Source organism: Columba livia, chromosome 7 (genome assembly GCF_036013475.1).
Source record: "Columba livia isolate bColLiv1 breed racing homer chromosome 7, bColLiv1.pat.W.v2, whole genome shotgun sequence".
Lineage (NCBI taxonomy): Eukaryota > Metazoa > Chordata > Aves > Columbiformes > Columbidae > Columba > Columba livia.
The window spans coordinates 7,234,961-7,261,106 of NC_088608.1; the positions used below are offsets into that span (position 1 = coordinate 7,234,961).

At 40.0% G+C, this 26,146-nt stretch overlaps 1 protein-coding gene across 8 annotated transcripts; it reads right to left on the bottom strand.

Moving 5' to 3' along the window:
- Positions 1-310: 310 nt before the first annotated feature.
- CCNT2 (cyclin T2) lies at positions 311-25,937 on the bottom strand. 8 transcript variants are annotated; one of them, XR_010473974.1, is made up of 10 exons: positions 25,708-25,937; positions 24,893-24,974; positions 17,013-17,141; positions 15,906-15,966; positions 14,737-14,799; positions 8,130-8,492; positions 6,968-7,131; positions 5,038-5,108; positions 3,658-4,810; positions 311-3,559 (listed from the first exon to the last, which is right to left on the bottom strand). XR_010473974.1 is itself a non-coding variant. In XM_065070383.1 (10 exons), the coding sequence occupies exons 1-10, from the start codon at positions 25,896-25,898 to the stop codon at positions 3,495-3,497; spliced, it is 2,025 nt and encodes a 674-aa protein (XP_064926455.1). In that variant the 5' UTR covers positions 25,899-25,936; the 3' UTR covers positions 311-3,494. The 8 variants fall into 8 exon arrangements, 7 of the variants coding, with proteins under 7 accessions (XP_064926455.1, XP_064926454.1, XP_064926459.1 ...); XM_065070383.1 differs by having other exon boundaries at positions 8,447-8,492; positions 25,708-25,936; XM_065070382.1 differs by having other exon boundaries at positions 311-4,810; positions 8,447-8,492; positions 25,708-25,936.
- Between the last annotated feature and the right edge of the window lie 209 nt (positions 25,938-26,146).

The window sequence follows — 26,146 nt, forward strand, 5'->3', positions numbered from 1 at the left end:
TGAAGCCTGGCCAGTCACTGTACAGCAAAACCACAGGGTACAGGCTCTCAAGCCCAGGGTAGAGTGAGGGAGCATAAGATGGCATAAAATTTATAGAATTTACTTTCCAGGTATAAAGCACCTCATCACCATAATGTAAAGGAAACGAAAGAAACAAATCAGACTTCAGACTTTCAAGCATTCCACTATTCAATTGATTTGATCAAAACCAGCAATGTTTTGCCAATAACTGAAAATGAATCTTCTTTGTGTTTACAAATGAAGTTGGAAAATTAAACAGGAAAATGGGATCATTTCTGCACAATAGAGGTGAGGTAGGGAATTTTATTGAAAATAGTTTTTTGTACAAGTTCTTAGAAATAAAGTTGTTTTTCCTAATCTCACACAAATGGCTGTACCTCAAAAATTCAACTATGCTAATATAAAACATTTATATTTACAGTTAGCCAAAAGAGTATACAGAACTGCCATTTTATGCAAATACCAAAGTACCAGGTCACAGTGAGATAACATTACTTCAACACTCCCACCATTAGGAACAGATTAAGATTCGACGTACGAAAGAATCTCACTATTCTACAAACCTCCTATCTCACAAAAAGGGAAGATTTTTAATAGTGTTGTAGCAAGGTCTCCACTACAGCATCATTTTACAATTTACATAATGCATGTGCTCAAATTTATAACAATGAAAAAAAAAATCTGTAATCAAAGCGATGAACAGAGTAATAGTGTTGTCTATTAGCTGTTTATTGCATTTATTCAGTCATTCACGTGTGAGGCTGATCCCGTTAATTGTGATCAGCTCAGCCAGGCTGCAATTCGCCCCATTCCTTGACCCTCAGTGGGTTTCAATCAGGGAAACTCCCCCTCCACCCCTGTTATCACCACGTGGAATTTAGATTCAGACACAAGACACAGAGTTTCATGTATTTACAATCACATTGAAAACCAAAACCGACGAGGTCTATGGACATCCTTTACAGAGAAACCAAAAAATATCACTGTTTGGATCTCAATGTAAAATAGCAACATTTTATCCATGATATTTCACAATTTCCCGGAATCAAAATAGGAAACATTTCTTTTGAAACAGCACCTTAGGACGAAGGCCTATGCTCTTTTCCAGTTTATATCAGACAGGCACTAGTTACCATCCAGACACTTTAAATCCAAGTTATGACAGCAATTGCTATATTTACAGTACAATATATTGCTTATCCAGAGTGGCTGTATAAGATGCATTTCATGGCACAGCTATTTCAACAGACTCAAAAAGAAAGTACTGTAGTGCTTCAAAGAAAGATTAAGACCATTTACTGCTATTTCATCTGTCTGCCCACGCTATAGTTTTGGACAGTATATAACAGAGATTACATATGTTAAAAATCAGACCCAAGAGTAGCGCTGAGATGGAAAGGAAACAGACTATAAAAGGATAGAAAATATTCAACAATGCAGAAGTATGTAACAAGAAGTTACAATCCAAATGTAGAAAAATAACCAAGTCGGTAGGGATAAGACAACTTCAGATTTTGTACATGAGCCAAGATTTAAGCTTAGATTTAGCAGAAAATGTGATCGTGTGTCCATTTAAATATTCCTTAAGTGTAAAAAAAGTATCCATAGTTCAAATAATACTTATTCAAGTAGGTACAAGTGTGCATTACTGGAAAGAGAGTATTACATAGTAATTGATATACCTGTAGTTACATAATACAGCAACTACCAACCGAGTAGATACGGAACAGTTTTGTCATTTAAAGCACACGTGAGTAACGCAACTGAAGGGCTGAGCTTCAGGTGTAACGTCCGAGACATACAAAATTACACGGGCATGAAGGGAATGAGGTGGCTTAGCAAAACGTTACTTCACATCGTGTTCACTTCTACGTTAAAAGAAGTCACTGAAAACCTACTGTTGCTACTGCCTACTGAGTTCATGTTGAGGTACTTCATAGCTTATGAGTCTGGAGTGACAACCCAGGAAGTCAGGTCACGGTTATCTGGAGTATTGGCTTTGAGAACACACGAACATTCACACCTGTCACTTCTTCTGAAGAGCAACACACCCTGGGAAGAGCGCACAAGCCACCGCACTGACACCGCAGGCAGCTAAAACATGCCAGTGGCTTAACTGGGAGACTGATCATTTTTAACCCCCACAGAGCTGAAAAAACAGAACAAGTATCTTCCAATTTGGTAACTGATGACAAGTACAATACACAGAATCAATGATAACTATTTTATTGTCAGAATATAAAGTTGGGATATCAAGTTTAATTCTTATTTACTGTGAAGACTGCATTCACCTGTAAAAGAAATATGGCATCACACACAAGTACACTTTTTGGATTTCAGAACGTGTGTATTATTCTGAAATGGTAATGGAAACAGTGACCCCCGGTTAACTATTAAAATAATTTATGACTTTTTTTTAAAGATGACTTTTTCCACAATGACAGTTACGAACTGCAGTTAAGTCACATTAATCTACATAACCATTATTAACAGCTCTGTGTCTATTTTACTGCATCAAGCCAATAAACATTTAAATGCACTTCACATCAAGAGATTATGTAAACTTTTATTTTAATTCCCTTTTTTCCTTCAGAAAAGAAGGGACATTTGCAAGGTCTGGCCATAAGGAGGGAGCAGAGGCCTACCCAATTCCCTGCCTCCCTGCTAATACTGCCCAGTGCTGACCCTACGTGGTACCGAACACCTTCTCTAGTGAAGTGTCCCCTTTAAGCGGCTTCCAATAAGGCCTACAGTTTAAAGATAAAGAAGACAAAGTGCCATCTTGGTTTGGATACTGATGGACTCTGGCAAGATAAAATAAAGTTATGTGTATTTTGTTATACTTACAAGCAGCTCCAATCCTGAGTATTTATGGTATATCTAAACATACAAAAATGTATGTACATTTTTCTCCACTTTCTTGTAAACAGTTGTCAGTATACTGTTTTTAATCCCTTTATCTTTGAAACATGCAAATCATACATACAGTATAAATACACAGGAAAACAAATACACTCATCCAAAAACTACGCAACAAAAAGTTGTGGCTGCAGTATTCAAAATTATAAATAATCAATGCTCAAGGCATCCTATACACCTAAAAGCGGACAGTCATTCTACTGCTCTTAGCTGCAGTTGTAGAAATAGAGATTTTTGCACCTTCCATGCTATTACAGTACTTATAACACTATCGTATGTGGAGATAAAGACGTGTTTACTAGACCTCTTCTTTTCAGAGTGAAGGATAAAGCAGCACTTATATATACTGAAACCAGCGCAGCAACAGCTGGCGTTGCTGCTACTGTATTAGGAAAGTTTTCCATTCTAACAATTCTTAAATTAAAAAAGTAAAGAAAAACAACCTAAGAATTGACTACATGTTCATTCCTTGGGCACTTAACAGCGAATCCAGCATGTCGAATGTATCTTTGTAGTCCATATGCTGGCTGTTTGTACTGTACTGGTGATGGGCATCAGGACCGTTCTCCACTGGTTTCTTGTCCAGTTTCACGAGGGTGCTGAGATGTCCGTAGCCCACCTGGTATGTGACAGGGGGAGGAGGGGGTAAGGGAAGGTTAAAAACAGAGTTGTGAGAGGATACATACTGCTTAACAGAGGAAGAACTAGATGAACTACCTGAACTTTTGGAACTTTTGCTCATTTTGGAGTGGTGGTTGTGAGAAGCATCGTTGCTGTGCAACTTCTTTCTCGAAGAGCCGGAACTAGAGGAATTGCCATCGCTACTCAGGCCAACGGGACTCCTCAGAACAGTTGGTGTCACTCCATCAGCACTATGCTTACTGCCGCCACCGCCGCCGCCACCACCGTGCACGTGGGCGTGCTTGTGACCGATGCCGTGGTGGCGATTTAAAGAGTGTTCTTTGTGTTTTTCCTTCTGCTCTTTGCTAAGGTGGGGACTCGAATGTTTACTTTTCCCGCTGCCCTCGTCCGATGAGCTGTGCCTTTCTGAGGAAGAAACTTTAATTTTCATTTTCAGCTCCTCCTTACTGGCACCCTTTTCCGTGGGAGGGATTGGTATACGGAGTTTGAGCGAGCCACCCTTTTCTTTCTTGTCCGACAAGTGTTTTTCAGGCTTCTCTGCGTTTGCAATAGGAATTTTCATTTTAATAGGCGATGTAACAGAGGAACTGCCACCTGGCTGGGGCTGTGTGTGTTTTTTGTGCTGCTGTTCGCCTGGGGTTGCTACGTAGTGTTCTCTCACATCCAGTTCAAGGGTTTCAAGTTTGCGCTTCTCTCTGTATTTATCCAAAGACATTTTTTGAGGAATTATTACGGGAGCAGCAGCTTGTCCATGGTGTTTGTTTCCTGACTTATGAGAATATTCTTGTTTGACAGCAGAATGCTCAGCGAGTTTGTCAGGTCTGTGATGTACTCCAGAGTGCAACTGTACGGACGTCCCCGGTTGGAAGGTCATGTTGTACTGACTGGCAGGTAACGTCTCCTGTTTTTGAGAGTATATTTGTTCTGTCCTTGTTTGTTCTTGATGCTGAGGCCATTCCTGGTGTGATGCCAAACTGTATGAGGTACTTGGCATTCCTGTAGCTAGTATTGCCAAATTTTCAGGTGCATGACTGTCTGGAACAGAAATACTTCCTGAGGTCAGAGGTACCGGTGCAGGAAATGATGTTGATGGTTTTGGGAAACTCGTGTTTGCAGCTACACCAGTAACCGTATCCACCAAAATGGAATTCTGGACCAAAGATGAACCAAGAAGTGAGTTCTCAGATACCTGTCCATCACCTTTAGGTTTCCTAGCAGCTTGATTAGCCTAAGCAGAAAGGAAAGATGTGAGAAAATACACAGCTTAGAATACTCGTACAGTACGTTCTAATTTAGCGTGGTGAGGGTAAAAGCTGACTCAAGGTTTCACCCCCTCCCAACCCAGTTGCAGGAGTAACAAATAAATAAGATACAACTTAAGCTTTTCCCTGGGTTCATAACTCTCCTAGTAGTTCATCTCTTTTTGCTAGACACTGTTATAGGAAAATTTCTTACCCGCCAATTTCTAATTCTCTTGAGCCTGCTCGGTGTTTTCTCCAGTATCTGTAGAAACTCATGAGTTAGCTCTGGATAGAAAAAAAAGAAAACAAAACAAAACCAAAAGCCATTTCTTACATCTGTTTCTGTAATGAGCAGGTTGAACTTCATGTGCTTTCTAGACTTACAGCATAGAGCTTTTGCAGTAGTTACTCCAGGCTACACAATTTGAATCGATATTTAATTAAAAACTGTTAGACAAATGTTGAACAAAAAAGGCCACAGTACTCCACTATGACAGACTTGCAACCACTACACATATTCTAAAAACAGGTTTGAATTTCAGATTTTATTTTTCCTATTGCAGGAATTGGATGTGTTAGACCAAAAATTTCTAGAGAGATCTGTACAAACAACAGCTCCTAAAATAATATACTTGCCATCCAGCTTGGGCATTTCCTCTACAAATTAAAGTTTCCTTTAAAGAATAAATTAAGTCACTGTTTCAGTCATTCCACCCAACTTCAGGAACAACCAATAACAGCTCTGAACAAAATAAAAGCCAGACCCTTTGAAGCACTCTCTTAAACAACAGGTTTTGATTCGTTTGTGTTCAAGGCAAAGTAGCTGGTTGTGCTAAAAGAAAAAAACCAAGCTCCTTGTGACTGGTATGTCCACAAGGAAACACAGATCTCTATGCTTGACAGCTGCAAACAAAAACACCTTCACAAGCTAAAAATAATTAGGTACAGTCAGAATTTGAATGTGAAAGTAGATCTCTTGCAGGTCTGGAAGAACTGGCTTCTTCAAAACTCCAACAGACAAATTATAAACTAAGCTGCTCCCAAGTGTGAAACTACCTCAGCACTTTGGTCTGTCCGAGTCCATTACAAACACCAGCTCCACGAACGCTTGAAAAATGAAGTGGTGTAAGCTCAGAGCACACATCTCGTGGGATTTTAAAAATCAAATGATGCATGCTTACCAAACACACTAAAGCAACTGTCAGGTGAGGCGGAAGGCAGGGTGGTATTTGAAGCTACAGATATGACTTAAAGAAGCCTACCAAGACAGAGACATTTGAACTTGCAATTTCAAGCTCATGGTGGTCTGTGCTTCACGTGACATCGACCCAAGTTTTCACTTTCAAAAAAAAATTAATATTGCCATTAAGAAGTAAAAGCTCAGCAGAAGAGAAAAGCAGACCACTGGGAGCTGTGCTGGGCCACAACGAAACTGGAGGCCTCCACCACTACTCAGGAACAAGTGTTTCACTCTCCATCTAACAGCAAAGTCCAGTACATGGATCTGAGAGCCCTAGAAGCTACCGCCTCCCCTGCACTAGCATATGTGGACCTTAAATTCAGACTCCACTGTAATAAGTATTATTTCAAAAAATAGTGAACTTCTTCTAGGTATACGATCTTCTAGGCACATTCTTTCTGCTGGAAAAGAGCCATTTAACGAGAAAAATATGTTTTACAGGAGTTTAAGGTATCATAAGCTGTACCAAACTGTTAATGTAGAACTACCTTCATAAATATGGGAATTTTATGTATAGCCTTAAGGACATCTATTTTAGTGACAGTGAAGCCATAAACTTGGAGCAATGATGCACACAAAATGATCAGGACTGCACAGATTTGCACCGGTTGATCTCCATCTCTTTCCTGGTTCTGGAAAGTGCTTAAAAACAAGATTCTGACCTGCACCTGCAAGAGGTTAGTGGATGCTCCAGCCCACAGGATGGAATAAAAAGGGCCTCAAGCCTAAGTTTGCCTTCCAAAGTTCTCCCCTCTCCTACAAGCTTTATCTCACCCAAGGATCCAGTATGTGAAGTCAGTGAGACTTAGTTTAGGCTTAAAGCTATGCTCTTGCTATCCTATGCTCCTGTTTTTACATCAATAAACCCTTGAATTTCAAGATGTGGAAAGGCAATATTGCTTACCATCTAGTAATTCTAGAGTAACTGAAGGATCTACGTATTCCCACCAGTGTTTTCCATCAGTTGATACTGGAATCTCCCAGTTGGACCACTTGCAGGCCAAGTGAATGCACACACATGCTATCACTGTGGGCTTGTACTGAAGACAGAATGTAGTAAGGTGAAGGCTGTTGCACAGATTTCATAATGGGGAACCAAAGGAAATCAAACATGTAAAACAGAAAACCCAAACAAATCAACCATTAACATACAGAATAAGATAACTTGTCAAGCAACAGCAGTTAAACATTAGTTCATGGAACATATTTCTGATTAAAGTTTGTAAGATATCTTAATGCCTTGAGAAAACAAAGGGCACGACATTTATCTGGTAGAAAATTTTAATTTGCTTCTGCTGTAAAAAGTGTGATGAACAGTAAATAAATTTACCAGTTATTCTAATGTACTTAAGTACTAAAAAGAAAGAAGTACAATATGGTCAACTAAAATTCTACAGTACAAACATACAGCTGATGATGCAGCCTCTGAATGAGACAATTAGAAGAAGGGCCCCAACAGTTCCACAGAGGCCAAGTGAATTACTTGTGGCCCAGATTTGTGATATTTGTGAACTTGCCTTCAGCTTCCAGCTGGCAGTAGCACAAAATAATGGTTCAGTTTCACTGCTTTATCACAGCTTTTCTTAACAGCTGTTTCAAATACAGAACCCATCAAGGAACCACCAAGAAATATTCATCTGGAAGAGTTCTAATAAGCAGCAGATAACTGCCTTTAAAACTACCTACATGTAACATAATCCTCTAAATAAAGCTCAGTTTTTTGGCAAGAAGTAAATTGAAGTCATTGAGAAATCAAGACTGAAGTCTGCTCTCAAATTCCATCTTTCTACAACAGGCTACATATACACAATCCCCATTTGGAATACTAGAACTTGAAATTTATGTAAGTACTTAAGTTTTAAAACTATACATTAAGATTAAAGAGCTGTTTGTAAAAGAAAGAACATTGGAGCACTATTAGTCTATCTGAAAAGAAAAAAATCAGCTAGTTGAAAAGATCTTAGGCCCACTACAATTTTATAAGTTAAGATTGGATCAATATAATTAAAGTTAAGAGAAAACTGCCATTAACTACAAGTGTAAACTAAAAATAGTTTTGTACTTACCAAGATGCTCGAATTTCTAGGTTAAGTTTAGCTCTTTGTAATCTTTAGCTGCTATTCAGGCTACCAATTTTAGACTTATGCACTCACAATCGAGAAAAATGCCATCAGAAAGCACCACTACACTTCTCATCGTGCATTTAACCCCTTTGTGCCATCAGACCCTTGTCCAATACACCGCACTGCACCCAGGAAGGTACCACCACTGGAGATGGCCCAGTCGCCTGGTGCAACAAGGGTAAGACACATGTCGGGGGCCCTGCAGTAAAGGAAGCTATAGTGTGCTACAACAGTGCAACAAAGAGGTTCAGGATAACAACCTGTTGGTAGCCATGAAATAGGATGTCTGTGCCAAATCCTTGCTTGCTGTAAGAAAAAGAAAAATGGAGAGATTGAGTAATCTGTTCTAACTTGTCAGGTTCAGAACAAAATTAAAGCAATTTTACCTTCCAAAAGCACCACTTGGTGTTTCCACAGAACAGATGCAAATTTAGCTAACGAGCCTTTAAAATTATCTTCTCCAAGAAACAGAGGGCCCGTTATATTCAGTGACTGGAGACGGACCAGTCATTCCATTCACCGCCCCTCCCGCGGCTCACCCCACAGGCCAGCTGGCCTTTGCTTATCCGCCCCGCAAAAACGCTCTCCGCTAGGAGTTTAGGCAAGTACCTGCTTCCCCTTCCTCACATACAGACAATCCCTAGCACAGCCTTGGACTGCACCGAGGCAGTAAAAGCCAATTCATCGCACAGTGCAAGTTCTGCTCTTGGTGAGGGGCACAGCAGGCCAGCTGGAAAACACCCTCCCGTCCCCCCGCACCTCCCCAAAACCAGCCACATCTCTGTCCCAAAGCGCTACAACACAGCAAGCTCCCAAGCTAGATGGTAAAAAACCAAAAAAACAAGTTTTCTGCTCCCTTTAATCAAGAGCATCATACTCGTAACAGTTTGGTCCACGTTTGTTAAGCCTATGGTAAAACTTCCAGAGGAAATAAACAACTTCATTTTAGTTGCAGTCAGGAAAAAACCCACACAAGACTGCAACGTGCCAGAAATGACAAGCTAAGGACTTAGGCTGCTACAGCCATCTAGCAGTGACCCCTGCCAGCGAAACCCCAACGCTCCTCACTCGAGTAAGGGAACTTACTGTAACGCGCATATAACGGAATAGCTGGGCACAGTGGTTTTAACTGAAGATTGAATGCAGCCTTCATTGAATTCTTACTTTGACACTATCACTTGAAATCAGTGCTACCTGCAGAAAGTGTATTGTTGAATTTTATGTCAAAGGGAATACTGTTAAACTTTTAATAATAATCATCTTTCCATAAAGTTTGAGAAAGACTGCAATGGGTTTTAAAATTTAATTTTTAAAAAGCATATTAAAAATGTGATTTAACTCAACTTCTAATGACTGACAAGGAGTTTAAATCAGATTTGTCTTTAAGCTATGCAGCCGGGCAGTGTCATAACCTGAGAAGAATGTGGAAGTAGCAAGGTAACAGGATCCGTTCCTACACACACAAATTCTACCAATTCATAATAATCAAAAGGTGAACTGACAATGTGACACTGTTATACTACAATATTTAGTTTGCAAACTACAGTGGTAATTGCATGCCAGACAACCATGGAAGTTCAACCTTTTCTTCTCCCTCCCATCAAAAAAAAGTAAGGCAGTATTACCAAAAAATGAAAGTGAAATTAGAATATCATAACAAAACAAACAAAAATACAGAATGGTTGAATAAGACTGAAATTTATGTCTTGCTCTTCGTTTTTCATCAAAGTAATGTTTAAAGGATCTTCAATGTCATCTATATTCTGTAAAGTTACATGTTTGAATTAAGGGACTGGACCAAAAAGCAGCTCTACTGAAAAGTCACTTTTGAACAAGGAAGAAAAGCAGATGCCAGAAAACTTCTATTTAACATCAGCTTGAAAGTTGAGTAAATCAACACACATACCTGGAAGAAAAGAATCACATCTTGAAACACACATTTTAGCCTCAATCAAAAATTAATGTGCTAAATACCTTACCTACACTACAAGAAGCATAATACTGTTTCAACTTATTTACAGCTAAATAATCACCATCACCAAAACCAACAAGAAATTTCAGCTCACAACTAAAGCCTACAGTAACACAAGGCACAACTGAAAACAACTGTCCTAAGCTCTTACACTGAGGACAGCTTTGGTTTAGTAGAATCCACCACTCAAACTAAAGCTGAGGAATTTTGGTTCCTATAATTTAGCGTATTATTTCCTTTATAGTAGTGGAAAGTGCATCTCCACATTAAAATAATCTTGAAGCAGAGGCTAAAACAAGCCAGCAGAGCTTCTCTGTTCCAACTCACAGGTTGCAGGAGTGATGACTACAATGCCAGACATTAATAATTCGTTCTATATTTTATCATTCAGATGTGATTTAAAACAACCACCCCACCTCACTGCTGCAGAAGCAAGCATGAGACGGGATTACTAAAGTAGTAATTAGATTTTGAAACAGGATTTGCTGTCCAATACACCTTCCAAAAGGCTGTTGTCTCCAAGAACGTCCTAAGTGGAAACCAAAATGCCTTTTTCCCTTCTGCCTTTTTTTACAGGGCACAGCCACGCAGTTCACCTGGTGCAATTCCAAGGTATCTGAATCTCTTCTTCAACACCAGGTTATCTTGGATCTTGAGATAATCATGAAAATGTGATTAGCAAGTCACCCTTAGGAGGGCGGTAGCTGGCCATGCCAAGGACCCTGAGAACACATATAAGCCTTCCCCAGAAAGAGGGGACTGCAGATAAGCCTGTCAGTATCAGAAGAAAGCAAGCTTACTGAATTCCTTCTGGGCAAAAGGAAAAATGCCCCAGGCTTTGAATGGAGGTGTGCTGGTGGATGCCTGCTGGATTTGGAAAGGGCTGGAGGAGGCCATGGTGGAAGCATTCAGGTCTGAGCAGTCCTGGTGGCTTTACTGTCTTGAAAGTATTTAAACCTTGGGAACAGGCCTGTAAAAGCCTGAGGTGACAGTTCAGAATTTGAAGGCTGCCTGTTAAACACACCAGCTGCAGCTGGTGTTCAAGATATTTCCACAACATTAAGTATACCAAAATTTAGATTTTGCTCATCAGAATACCCTCTGAAAAGCAGATCTATTCAGATTCATCTCCTCTTCTGTCACTTTGGTCTTTATCAGCCCAATTTAACCAATGGCAGCTGTGTACACAGACAGTATGGAATGTTTGAAGACTTTGACAGTGCAACTTCCACAAAAGCCTAGTAAGGATCATGGGTGTTCAAGATACCTGATAACCTGCAGAGTAGTGAGAACAATCCTAGAAATCCTTGGGATCCAATCTTCAGTGCCAAAAGAAGGTTGTGTACCAACACAGAAAAAAAATGAAGACTTCCCAAGATGGAGATGAGGATATAGATTCCTCCCCTTCAAGTCCCACCAGAAACAGGCTGGGAACAAGCTCTGGTGCAAAAATCAGGCTAAGAGGACCACACCATGTCATGCTCTCAGCCTTAGGGCAAGTCTCATTGCAGATCGTTCAACTAGCACTCAAGCCAGTAAGGCAGTTTGACACCAGAGCAGTTTTTGTGTTTTGTGTTTCGCTTTTCTTTGTCTTCTCTCTTCAGTACTGGAGCATCCTTGGAATGGGCACTGCAGCTTGCTGACAGGCCTTCACAGATCCACTGCCTCCAGATTCCTGAGAGGACCTGTGGGATCCTAAGGACTGATGATCCTGTCTCCTCTTCTCAGTCTCTTGACACTGAGGAAGAACGGTGCAGAAAAGAAGACTGAGCCCACACCATTCTCCTTGTCTACTACACTGATCAAACTGTAAAGATGGAACAATTTCATGGAACCATGAATCTCTGAAAACCAGAAGGAATAATTAGATACCTTATGACTGAACATCATGAATCATTATGTATCTATCCAGTCACCCCTTACCTACAATGACCCGTGTTGTCTAATACTACCTCCAGAAAGGCTTTCAATCTTAGAGGTGAAGAATTCAACTTTTTCTTTAGCTGTATGTTGAAGCAATTACATTTATTCGCACCAGCTCCCACAAGTTCATCTTCCAGCAATTGATTCTGGTATGTTACTACTCAGTCTTCTGACAAAGGACTTTGCTGAATCTTTTGAGCATCATCAACAGAACCAGATTTTTTTTTCATTTTGCTTTTAAAGGTGGTAGCTTACAGATTAATACAGGAACTAGTGACAGCATAAAGCACATTACCCTGAATGTAAGACAACAAAAAGTGATACTGAGAATCAGCCACTTCAGTTTTGCCAGCAAAAGTTTGAGGGACCAGGGCGTCTTCTCACCGTATGGCAGTTCAGTGCACGCGTTAAGCCAAAGCCTGAAGTTCATTTGCAGACCTCAGCCAACTTTGTTGCCTTTCTTTTGATACTTAAATAGTCAGCCACATTGTAGTCCTCTCTTCTTTCTTACCCCAAGCATACCTTTGAAGGTTTAAATCATAACAGTATGGGATAACTTAATCACCTTTAACAAAAAGGTGTCCGTTTGTCTTGTGACATAGTTCTTTTTGTCCAAGAAGACGCGTTACCAGAAGTGGGTGAAGCAACCTTGCATTTCTTTTAACTTCTCAGTCAATCTCTGTGGCACTAAAGGCTTAACACTGACAACAGCCTCAGATACATCTTGACAGCTTAAGGGCTTGATATCTAAATATTGTACCTATTCACATTCAAACAATGCACTATCCAATAAGTGTTAAGAGATAGAGAACTAAAATCATACCACCACACCTTCGAAGATGTATAATTGTGCTCAAAAGTTCAACTCTTTATTCACCCAGTACATTAGACTAAAGTTCCACAACACTTATTCTCTACTTGGTTGACTTGCACGCATGACTACGCATTTCATGCTCAATGTTTTTAATTTATGGATTAATTTTTTTGCTGTTTTTGTTTGGGTTTGATTTGATGAGGTACTCAAATCTTGTGTTCACAGCCTACACCACCCCTCGGAGGGACATATGCTGACAAGAATTTCATTTGCATACACACATACTAAGGAGCACACCTACTCCAGTGAGTAGATTTTCAAGCATCAGATCTATGACATTCTCTTTGTATGCATATGGCACATGGATTTCCAGTCCTCACTGGAATCTTCACATTTCAAGATGTGGTATAATTTTGGATTCTATGTATTTTGTTAAACTGTGATGACATTAAATACTAGCTTTAAAATGTCAGGTTTAAAAAGTAGCACGTACCTCCTGATACAGCTACAACATCACCTGCCACCCCTCCCCACAGCCCCAAATACTGAGCAGAAGTGCGGGAGCTCACACAAACACCAAAATATGTGCTCACATTTATAATGACTCACAGCATAGAAAATCCAAAGTAAAACCCTCCAGAGCTGCTGATGCAGACTGTTGAGACTACAGGTGCTATTGGATATATGCACTGAATCACAATCAAATCAGGACAGAAAGCAAAGAATCACTATCTTATAGCAATAGTAATAAAGCTACTTTGTACACAGCTAAGTTACACAGAGAACCAGTCCTACGCAGAAACAAACTCTGAACACACTACACCAGTAATCTACTTCAAAATGAGACAGGAGATACACTGTTCCTTCAAAGAACTACATTAATTCTAGAGTTACTAAAAACCAGATCTAGGTAACATGATTAAGTTGCACCTAACCATCCTACATTTTATAGAGAAAAACAAAACAAAATTTCGAAGCACTTGCATTTTTCAGTGCAACAACTGAAGACTAAAGACTAACCACCGTGGTCTAAACATTTCCAAACACTTTCTAATGAAGGAACACAAAGTGAAAACGATTATTTTAAGTGCTTTTACAACTGTTTCCTGTGTTTTTTTCATCCTGCAACTTATGGGATTATTTTATTATTTTTTTTAATGCTCCAAAGGAAATCAATGTAAAAATTAAAGAAGGTGTGCCAAAATTCAACAAAAAAAAATATTAAAGAACAAACCAGGTTTCTAGCCCGAGTCCCATGAATGAGCTGCATGCAAGTTAGAGGATATGATTGCTTAACAGAGGTTTGGGGTTTTGTGGTACCATCCAAAACAAGTAATTATGCCCTACCCCAGAAAAAGAATTAGTCACATCTTGGAAGTATTTACACATGGTATCAAACCTGCCGTGCACTCTCTTTATCCCTCAGTTCATCACCTAAAAAGATTTGCTAGGCAGAAACTCGCATCAGCCAGCAACCGATTTGCAGACTAAATTTCCTTTGGTAAAAGTACTTCAGAGTGACAACAATCAATGCAGAGTGATACTAAATATTAGCAGCTGGCTATGCAGTTTTCAACTACTCACTGCTTCTGTCATTTAAGAAAACATGAAACAGACATTATTAAAATCAAAGCTAATAAGCAAGCAAAAAAGTTATGAAAGACAGAGAAATGGACTCTTTATCAGACTCTACAAGCTAAGATCAAGCTGTTAGTAGTTAGTCTTAAACAAAGTCTTTGGATAAGACAGTTGGTGAAGATCATATTAGACAAATAACATCACCTTCAAATTTTACTAGAAAGGTAAAAAGGGACTTACAGGAGCCGTTAAAAGTCACTGACCTCTCACTAATTGCGTACATTTCACAACATCTGTGTGTGGATGTTCAATGGTAATCTCAAAACCTGAAGAGTTAAGAAAATGTTTTAGAACTTTACATTTTCATCTGTTAAATAAAAAACCAAACTCCCTCCCTTTCCCCACAGACCTAAAATGCTTGTTAAACCTTTGCGCTGGAGATCAAGTGACACAATTTAGCTGCATTTTTTTCCACACTTTTACATACATTTGAATGGTAGATGGCATAGCAGTTTCAAGATCAATTAGTAAAACATTCCCTTCAGTAACCTTAAGTACTAAAAAAATATATGCTTGTGAAGCTACTGTATTTTTCAAGTGGAACATATCTGAACAGTTTATAGCACATTAAGAAGTCAGTAAAAGCTACATTACAGACACCCTGAAATGCATGTGTGTGCATGCGCACTTTATTAATTGACTTCCAGGACTTAAACATGTTACATCTATGAAATTACAAATTAAGTCAATTTGTAGATCGGTGATTTAAGAAACCTTTCTTTGTTTATGATGCTATTTTAAGAATTAGGTCACTACTATTAGCTTTTTTTTTTTAAAAAAACCCAAACACAATATACTCAAAGTGGTATTTAAGAATACCTGAGTAAGTCAGCAGCACTCTCTGACCTGCTAGCTGTAATTGCCTCTATTTATGGTACTTTAACACCAGAAGAATTTCTTACCAGAACATTCAATTTCAAATTTTGGGTTCACCTGAATCCATTAGATGGTTACACTATGACTTGTGATGTTCAGAGGTAGTAACCACGCTCAATTACATAAAGTTCTTCTGTTGAAAGGCAAAATGAGGAAGAGCACCTGGTATAAAGCTCTTCAACGGCTAACCTAGTACGACATGTTCCCTTATGTGAAGAAATATCAATGTAGTTACTACTTTGGAGTAAAACCTATTTGGAAGGGTACACATTTCTACCCCATCAAACTGTCAGAAGCATCTATTTCAGAAGTATAGATACGGATTTTTTTCCTCTCCAAAGTGAACACAACAGCAACTGCCAATATGAAACTCACAGGTCAGAACAAAAATAGTAAAATTCTAGTGTACTAACAACGTATCAAAAATCCAGTTACTTAGGTCCCATTACTTATTCACAGTAAGACTGGTTGCAAGGAGATAATTAGAAAGACGTACCTAAAGTTTGAAGCATTATTGTTTCAAGTATAACCAGCTCTTGGGCTTGCTGAAGATATGCCTGAAACAAATAAGCAAACAGGTCAGGCCGCAGCTACCTATTGTCTCAAAACTTTAATCATACACTTCCTATTGAATACTGGTACTAGCAACACAAGATCACTGCTTAAACCAGTTAGCACTGACAACTCAGAAGACTTCGCTGTGGCAATACTTTCCTCTACCAATGTAAGTGTTACTTAAATTCGGTTATATCAGCCTAACCATCTTTCACAGTAAGATTTGCTTAGTCTGGATCTCACATAAGCTGTTGCAACAAAGCATTTTTGGGAGAAGGGAAGGGAATGCCATAACAATTATGAAGGTTTGCCAGTGCAAATCAACTCAAATACCTCTAGGCAGGCTATGCCTTCTGCAAGTACTTTAAAATACAGCTGGAGATACTCAGCTGGCCTGTGTTAAGCTAGCTTAAGCTTGTGGGCTCAAACGCATACATATATATATATTACCTTCATGTGTCATTCCAAGAACAGGGAGCAAAGCAAAGATGCTTAAATAGTTCTATACATCAGCTCAGGTCCAGCCTGATCTTCAAGCAGAACAAGTCTGGAGCTTCCTTGCATGTTTGGTGCTGGGAAGGCTCACCTCAGGATGAGTGGACTATAAAGTAGGTGCAAGCTGGACAAATTTGGCAAATGAAAGGAAGAGTAATGTATAGCAGAGGCAACAGCTGAGAACCATACCACATCCTTTAAAATGGAATGCAGATGACAGCGCACAGTGAGCCTCTGGCTGGGAAAGACAAACACCGTGTCCTGGACTCCTCCCTGTGCAAACTGCGGCTTACAGAACTGTGCATGAAACCTCCTGTTTAACATCTGCTCTTCTACTACACATCTTAAAAATAATGCAAGTTGAGGATGGAGCAATCTCTTCAAGTTTCATAACACAAACATTTGAGTCTTTAATAAGTTATCTTAAGTAATACGAAAGACTTAAATGGTGTAAAAACAAGGGTTTTGTTTTCCAGTTTGCAGGCAGCAATAATCCAGTCAAGACAACATAACAGATTATCTGATTATCTTTAAAACCATGACTTCCACCTACATCACTCTTTGTATCCAGTTGTGGCTCTTGAGGATGAAGACAGGCATGTGCTACTTTAATAACATGTTCAAGTTTCCGTGGCTGTTCTTCCACTTTTGCAGCCAAAAACAATGCTGTAGGAGATATTATCTGAAGAAGAAAAACATATACATATATTTTAACTATTCACAAGTAGGACTTGAACTTTTATGGAGAGTCTAAACTGGTAATTAGAAAGGGTTTAAGAAGTTGGATTTTTTTTTTCCAAATAAGTCTGAAATCATGCAAAGCAACAAAAACAGCTAGTCATGTTTTATTTTATAACTGATGTAATCCGCACAGCAGTGCAGGGAAGGAGTAGCATAAACACTAAATTACATTTGTGAATAAAATGTCTGAGGTCAAACTGATTCTAGTTCAACATAAAAAGAGAAGATTTCATCCAGAAGATTTAGTCACACCAGAACAGGCCGTTTCAAGTTAAATATGTGAGAAAGTTCATCCAATTTCTTGCACAGTAGTCAGCCATTACACCAGTATTTCAGCAAGCCAAAACAGCTGATCACAAGTTCAGCTAGCATTTGATTCTCCTAAAAAGCAACAAACTTTGCGGAGAACTTTAATAAAAACACTTTGTTATATCAACATCCATTGTCTAAGTTAAAGCTTACCCTTAGAAACTTTACTATATACCGGGCAGTATTTGAAGAACAAAGCACAAGGAATCACAAAACACCAGTTACATAAAATGTTAGTAAAGACTACAAATTACATTCGAAGACGAAAATTTTTATAGAACTCTAAGTGTCATAAGCTGGCAGCGAAGCACCCTTTCACAGTTCAGTATCTCCTAGGAGTTCGCTATGAAGTGGAGCCCTGGTGCCTTGTTGTCCGCTAGAATGACTGATGGATCTATATACAGAACATGGCTAACCACAAACGGCTTGGAAGAATCTGCGTCCTTTTTGTGTGCAAAAATTGCCCATGTTAAACAAGAATTGATGTAACAGTAGAAATCTTCACGTAGACATGAGCAGATTAAATGGGTCAAAATGAAGTACAAAGCATTTCTTCAGAAACTGAAACAGCTGCTTGATGAGTATTTAATCAAAGCACGGTGCAAGCAGTGCAGGTACTGCTTTTCTCATTCAATGCCCAGTTAGATTGAATGAACTGAATAGCAGCCATACACCCCCCTGCTTAAGTGAGACTTCCCCTTTTTTTTTGGTCAGCAAGCAGCCCTTTGTTATGCCAAAATGAAATATTTGGTACAGAAATTCACAATATACAAAAAACTGCAACAAACTAATTAGAATCAAATATTTAAGTAATTACTCATTACATTTCAGGAGCCTTCAAATGTACTGAGGGAGTCCTTTTTACCTCCTTAAAAACCTCTAAGTTGGCAGACTTGAGGAAAACTGACACCCTGGGAAGGTGATACCCTTTAATGCATAGAAACATGCCATGAAGAAATCTAGTATTCTAAAAAAACTGAAACTACCCAAAACAAGTCACAAGGAGCAAATTCTTCCACAACTGAGACAAAAGAACTACTTTCTTCTTAAGAAGCTTGTAACTTAAGTCCTACAAATGAATGAAATAAAAACCTGAAGTCAGATGTTGCTCGACAAGGCCATAATAACACAGTCATTTAAGACTTCTGAGGATCTTTGGGAAGTTCCTACCCACATTTCTTGAAGTACTGATTTGAAATTCTGGAAGAAACTCCCTTTGCTAGGGACATACTACTTGAAATATGTCTCATTTAAGCTGGGAGATAAACTTTAAAATTCTAAATGTGAAGGAAAGACTTTCTGGAGTTCAGAAAGCTATAGACTCAACAGCTTTGAAGTGCCAGAAGATGTAGAGTAGCACAGACACGTATAACCCAGCACGGGCATGCCATATAAAGGTATTTTACAGAGCAGACAAACTGTGCTCCAGGCCAAGAATGCATGAACCCAGGCAAACCACTCTTGTCTACGGTTGTTTCATCCACAAAAGCGCTGTGGTAACCTCTCTCCAGCACGCTTCAGGGATTTAGGGCAGGCTTAACTAAGGAAGGTGTGTGAGCCTAGCACCTTCTGCACCAGGGCCAGCCTAAGAGAACGGATTAAGTTTTCAGAGATAATCCTGAGCTTCTGGGGAAAGACAGATTAGCAGACAGGGACAGGAAGCCAGAGAAACACGAACAGAGAAGAAAGAAAATTTGGAATGTTGAAGAATCAACAGAGTTATGAAGAAACAAGTTTGACAGCAAGACATTTGACAGAAACAAGGAGATATTAATGAGGATGCCAGAGAGACTAGAACTGCTTCATTTCCCCCCGGCACCCCGCTTAGGAAAAAGGATGCAATGAGGTAGACCATAATGGACCAAAAACTAAGACTCAACATAGTCAAGTCAGTGAGGAAGGAAAGTTGCATCATGAAGTATATGGAATCAGAAATAGAATGGGAGATGGGAAGAGGCTTCAACAGAAAGTCAGGAGAAGATCCTTTCCATCTTCCCAGAATGATACAATTTCCCTGGGGTTTTTTTGTTTTGTTTTTAATTAAAACAAACCAAACAGATATCCAGTCAGCAACCTGTAGCAGTGCCAGTGCCAGCTTACCATTGGGGTGAAGAACAAAAGCAAATGCACTGCGAGCAATCAACTTCTGCTCCCTCTTTTCTCCCCCTCTCCAGCCTCACCATTCCCAGTAAGCACCACACACTCATCCTCAAGTACCTGCATTCAGGTCCTACAGTTCTAGCTTTGTGCACAAGTTTAATTCAAATATGTCCTGACACAAGGTCTCTTCCTACACAGTTTGTGGGTATAGTTACACACAAATGAAATTTGCACAATTTACCTTTCTAAAAAATCAACTTCCAACAATTACCATGACTGAAAATATTTACCTTTCACAGAAACATCCCTTGAACCAAGTCACCAATAGCCACATATGTAAATCATCAGAAAATTCTCTCTCACTATTATATTCTATGTCTGACTGCACTGAAGGCTTACTTCATTCCAAAAAAGCACTGCCTTAGTCAGGCTGACTTCAGGATATTTTCTAATTTACTGAAACCGATCAGTTCTGGCCAAGAAGTCTCCACACAATTCCTGTTCTCCAAGACCTTAGATCAACCTCCAAATCTGCATTTATCAGTCCAACTGATAAACTGGCACGTAACTCTGGTCCATCAGAAATCTATGTACATGCCTGTTATCTATTTCCTTAAAAAAGAAGCATTGGCTTCTGGGCCAAAGAATTTCAAGTCTTTGTCTTGGTCCACACTACCAGTTTCAAGTAGGTCAGTATTTTTATTTCCCTTCGTATGCCTGAAAACAGACATTCTAATAAAAATTTCAGACTTGGCATGCATACAGTCTTCAGTGAAGACGACACACCCTGCTAAGCATAGAACTGGCAAAATTACTCAACTGCTTTCATTCATTTCCAATTCTGAAAAATGGCAGAAAAAGCAAAGTAGAACAAATAGCAAAATTAAAGACACAGACTTCACAAAGCTGTAAGCTTCCTACATATAGACACCTTCATTTGGCATAAAACAAACAAAGTTATCTACCATGCACCCAAAATATTCTTCAAGACTTTGAGAAATATCTTCAGAAGAACACACATGATTTATGAAATTAAATCCCATTTTTGAACCAGCTGAGAATCTCAGAAACCAAGCCCCCACTTAAACAGAAAAACCCCAAACAATAAGAACCTTATTATGACAGTTGAAGAGCATTATATAGAAAGTTTTATTGGTAAATGTGGTACAAGTTCTTATTCACTTACAAGACATATTGCAAAAACAGCATTGCTACAATGAAGGCATTTGGGATAATTTCAGAATCCATCTCCAACATACACGTAGTTTCTCTGAGAACTCCCTCCCCCTTTTCATGACAATATTAATATGTCTTCAGACTTGATACAAATCAGTTTAAGACATTAATTGTTCTTGGTCTATCATAGAGGTTTTCCAAGTGCAAACACAGAGAACTGCAAGTTGGGTTGTTTCGGTTTTTTAATTTTTTTTTTTTTTTTTAATTTTATTTTATTATTATTATAACCAGGAGCTCACATTGCATAAAACTAGAAAATATGCTAAATTGCTATATTAAAACTAGAACTGAAGTGTCCAAAACAGCCTTGCTAAAGCTTGGTGCATATTATGAAAGTTTTAAGAACATTGCACAACTGCAGAGCCAGCTGTTTAATACTGCAATTTGGACAGGGCACAAGAGACAGGAAGGGAATACAGACGGATGGGAAACAAACAAAAACCCCTCCACACAACTCACCTACCTTGTACTTCAAAGAAATAATTCCTTCCACAGCCTTCTTCAGGCACTTTACTAAGTTCCACTGCATGTCACACAAAAACTCCTTCACATCATGAAGTATATTTTCAACTCGCTGTTTGGTATTCCACATGGCATTTCTAAGGATTATATTTTCAAATATAGCTACCATTTGGATGCCTTACCTCTCATCGCCAGCATACCAAGGATTTTTCCCCCCTTCTCTGTTCTTCAAATCACAGTGCACTGAAGAATACGCCTCTAAAAGAGGTATTTGCTGTATAACAATATCAAACACACCAAGTACTACAGAAACAGTATTTCCAGAAGAGTTTTAATTTTCAAGATATTTTAAAGTATTAAAGTCTGGCAAGTATTTCCTTTAAAAAGCCAGCAAGCTCCCGTCCTACCCCGGTATCAGCATTGACTAAGTTTATACTCAGCAAACCAAAGTTACTATGCCCTGGCCAAGAGTAACGTGGAAATAATAATTTGTGCTATTGCTGAGGAGATTCATAGTAGTTCCTAAAACGTCATTTGCATGGCTAGGGAAAATTAGAAGCCAGGGCATACAATTCTGCTTAGGAGAATTGGTAAAGCAAGTTTCCACCCTATTACTGGGAGGCAGCAACCTTGCAATGTCTTTATCTGCTTTGGTAGTAACATCAAAACCTAAACAGATTATTTGTTGCAACTAAATGTAGCCGATCCACAGCAATTCAAAAGTGACTTGCTAACCCCCAGTAACTTGGCAAAAATAGGGATATCGGGTCATTAAAGCAGTAAGTAACACATTCAAAATGAGCTAGGACTACACTAACCAGTGTGTGCCACCCCTGTGGCAGCCCAGGCTCTACACATTGAAGACACTGTTGTGAATTCTGTTCTCTATTCACAGCTGATTCTCAAAATCTTGAAAGTCTGTAAAATTGTTTAGAGATAATTTATATTGAAGAAAAAAATGAAACAAACAATAACCCAGAGTTAAGACAATAGCCATTCAGTAAATGAGCTTCCACTAGAAGACCTGTTTATTAACAATTCAGTGCATGTGACTTGTATGGAAGACATAAATGTATATTTGTATAACCCAGCAATTATATATAACAATAAATACGCAAGTTTTTGTTACTTGACTAAAAGCATTAATCTACTTAGCAAGAAAACAAAGGCTACATTTTTTTCAGCTGGAGATCACAAGGCATTCTAACTAATGGCCATTTAATTTTCTAACCCCAGCCTTCAGATTCCTTCTTGCCACAGATAAACATCACTACCAGATACTATAAATAACTTTAGTTTGATTTTAGCTTCAAGACTGCCAGTACCTTACTATTTCATTTCTAAGGGTTAATTTCTTCTTGCAGTTGATGAATATTGTTCAATTTTTTAGCTCGCCAAGGACTCTGGATATTTGATATTAAGTATTTATTACAGTCATTGGCTTTTTGCTTTCTCTACAGAGAACCTGCCAGATGGTTTGGGAGTACTTATAAGTGACTCATTCACTTTGAGACCACCCCCTTTATCCAACAGGAAAATACACAAGAAAACGTGTTTGCCCATCAGTACACACACAAAGCTGCTGTCTGGCCTTACACTCATCAGGAACTACAGAAGGCAATTCAGCACCAATCAATATTACTGACTGTTAACTTGCAGTGCACTTGCCTTTAACTTTTACTTCAATACTATTACCGGAGAATTAATTTAACAATGCACTCATCCACCCATAGCAGTTGCAGTTTCCATGGCATTCAGCCCTTACATAGACTGCTTGTGAATGTTAAGATTTATAAATATAACCTAAGATGCAGTTTTTGTAACAAGGGCGCTATACATCCAATTACTCTTTCGCTACCAATTCCAAGTGACCAGCATTTTCCAGTGCCCAGTGACAACCTGAACACAGCAGCTAAATCTTCTTGCTACTTAAATCTATCCTTAGATTACCAGATGATGGTACAAACAGTAATCTAGCAAGTGATGTACACAACACAAGGCCTGGCTACAGCAGCTCTGCACGGAGTGACCTCTCCATTCCAAGCAGCTCTGCCTGGTTTATCAACTCCACAAACCACCCAGAGCCACAGGGAACTCTGGACCCCTCAGCAGCTCCAGGTGCACATAGGGAGACAGACGGAACAACAGTTTCACTGCCTTCACCCGATATATCACACAAACGCTTTCAAAGGGCATATTCCACCACAAAGGTTGCAGGAACTCGATTTTCACAAGTGCTATTCATGCTTTAAAACTAGAAAACTGTTTTTGGGAAGTACATTTGACTTAAAGTATATCCACTCAACACAAAGCTCTCGATCACTACATGAACAAACCCCACACTATGTATTTCTTCCTGTTAAAGTGTTTCGGGCTTATGCACACTTACCTCAGGTTGTACATAAACACTTAAGCTTTTATTACATAAAGACCTGGTAATAAGTTTGCTGCAAGTTTGAATCTACCTCGGATTTTGCACAAAAATAATTAAATACGCTTCTGAATGCACCTACAAACTAACATGTATTTCTTGCAAAATAAACACCAATTAAGACATCCATTTGCTCAGCCAACAATGACAAACAAATTCATGCCAGAAAAAGGCACTGGATAACACTGTAATCCACTGTGTACCTGCCCAAATTTCAGACAGGGCAAGGTCTGCAAGATTCTACCCCTTGGTAGACCAAGGTCCACTCTTGTCTAGACCATAACATCTGTCACCATCTCAATCTGTGTATTTTATAATGAAAAGCAAAGATCAGAAAAAATTCATCCTTGCCAACTAGTGATACACCACCACCATTATTAGCTGCTCTTGCAAGGTTGGTATAAAATATTGATGCAAAGTATTTTTTTAAACACAAAAAAACCCAAAATATTACCGGTTTTCTAACTACTGCAAACAATACCAGACATTAAAAAAAGGCTTGAAGTTTTCAGGTTGGGATCTCCAGTTCCATACTTGTTAGAAAAATGACTCAGTTACAGAGAGTATTTTACAGAAGAATTCAGTTCTTCACAGCATATTCTGTAATCAGACTCAGCACGCTCCGTTCATTAGTTGAAACAAGAGAGTCAGCATTTTCTCACAAAAGATTTTTCTTGTCTAACATAACTTATGAAGCTGCTTAAGACTAGACTAGTTAAATGAACGCACACTGGTTTTTAAGAACAGATACATAATCCATATGGATACACACATAACCATATTACAATTGTCAAACATACGATGCTGGTGCTGCCACTGATTTAATTAAGAAAAATGCGTGTTCCTACACATCAGCCTTTCAAACTGCAGCACATCAGCACCAGCCAGGTTTGAAACATCTTCACACATTTGAAATGTGTTTGCTGATGGTGCCTATTTCTTCATTTTGATGGCAGAAGACAAACTCTAATTGCCACTAATTAAAATAATTCGAAGTTGAAAAGAAATATCATTATTGCATCTAAACAACCGATAAGAAGCTAGAATTCCAACAAACGCACCAAACTTTACAATCCAGCCAAGGAATATAACACTTGTCAGTCAGACTGCCAAAATCGTGGGCATATTATTACCACATATAAAACCATACTTACATTTCGATTAAATTTTGTGAAGGAATGATGCATATAAAACCTGTGCATGTAAACAATTGCAGTATTTATCGTAAGCTGAGATCTGAAAGATTAAATTAAGGAAACACAACATATAAAGAAAATTGTTTACAAGAACAGAAAGCAACATGCTTTCCACATCACTCATGGCTTTCAACACACTGTCTTCAGAGCTGTAAATTAATTAAGGACGTGACACGTCAGAACTTAACTGATACAAACACATACTTAACCAGCGCTAACACGGATCTTTCCCATCTGCTTCACAGACAATGTGGAGATTCCCCACACCCGACCGGCCACATTTCACCCCTTGAATGAGAACTCCTCGATAGAGGACGTGAACGGAAATCCCGTCTTAAGTGCTCTTGTTTTGTTCAACTCTTTCAGTAGGGGATTGAGGTTTTAGTTTTACTCTGATCTCTTAAAAAAGAAATCCCAGAACGGCTAAGGAGGTGACGCCCGGCTCAAGGGGACCGAGCCGGGACGGCTCCGGCTGCAGGGCCGGGTCTGCGCCCCGCGGCGGCTCCGCGGCGGCTCCGCGCCCGCCCGAGCCCGCGCGTCCCTCACACGACAAAGGCGGCGGCGCGGGGGCCCGCCAGGCTCCTCCCCCCATTCTGTGCCTCAGGGCTGCGGCTCCGGCCCCCCGAGCGCCGGCCGGGGCTGCCGAGGCGGCGGGCAGGGTCCCGGGAGGCTCCCCACACGGCGGGGAAGCGCTCCCGCCGGCCCGTCGCAGCCGGTACCGCGCCGCGGCCCCTCACCCCCCTCACCCGGCCCACCACCCCCCGCTCGGATACACGTTGAGGCGCTGGCCCATATCTTGAATGAGGTTGGCCGCCTGCTGCCGGTACGAGAGCTCCTTGTCGGCCTCCACGCCGCAGCGCCGGGAGGGCGTGTTCTCCAGCTGCTCCCGGCTGAAGAACCAGCGTGACGCGGTGGAGGAGCCGCCGCCGCCCCGCGCCGAGGAGCCCGCGCCCGCCGCCGCCATGACACCTCCTCCTCCTCCTCCTCCTGCCCCTCCCGCCGCGGCCCCGCCCGCCGGCGGCAGCGCCGCGCCCGGCCCCTCCCCCCCGCCCTCCATGCGCGGCTGTCGCGAGAACTGCCGGCCCGGCGCGCGGCTTCCTATGCGTTCTGAACCATAGAGTCCGGCGGTCACGTGGTCCTCAGGGCCGCCAAAGCTCTCGCGGCACATGACACGAGGAGTAACAGCTGCGTGTTCATTGGTTGGTCGTTGGC

Coding starts and splice junctions, on each gene's coding strand:
- CCNT2 (XM_065070382.1), bottom strand. CDS start 25,898: ATGGCGGCGGCGGGCGCGGGCTCCTCGGCGCGGGGCGGCGGCGGCTCC. Junction 14,800..15,905: donor AATAATGCTTCAAACTTTAG/GTACGTCTTTCT, acceptor TTAACTCTTCAG/GTTTTGAGATTACCATTGAA. Junction 7,132..8,446: donor TATTTCATGGCTACCAACAG/GTTGTTATCCTG, acceptor TCTGTGCAACAG/CCTTCACCTTACTACATTCT.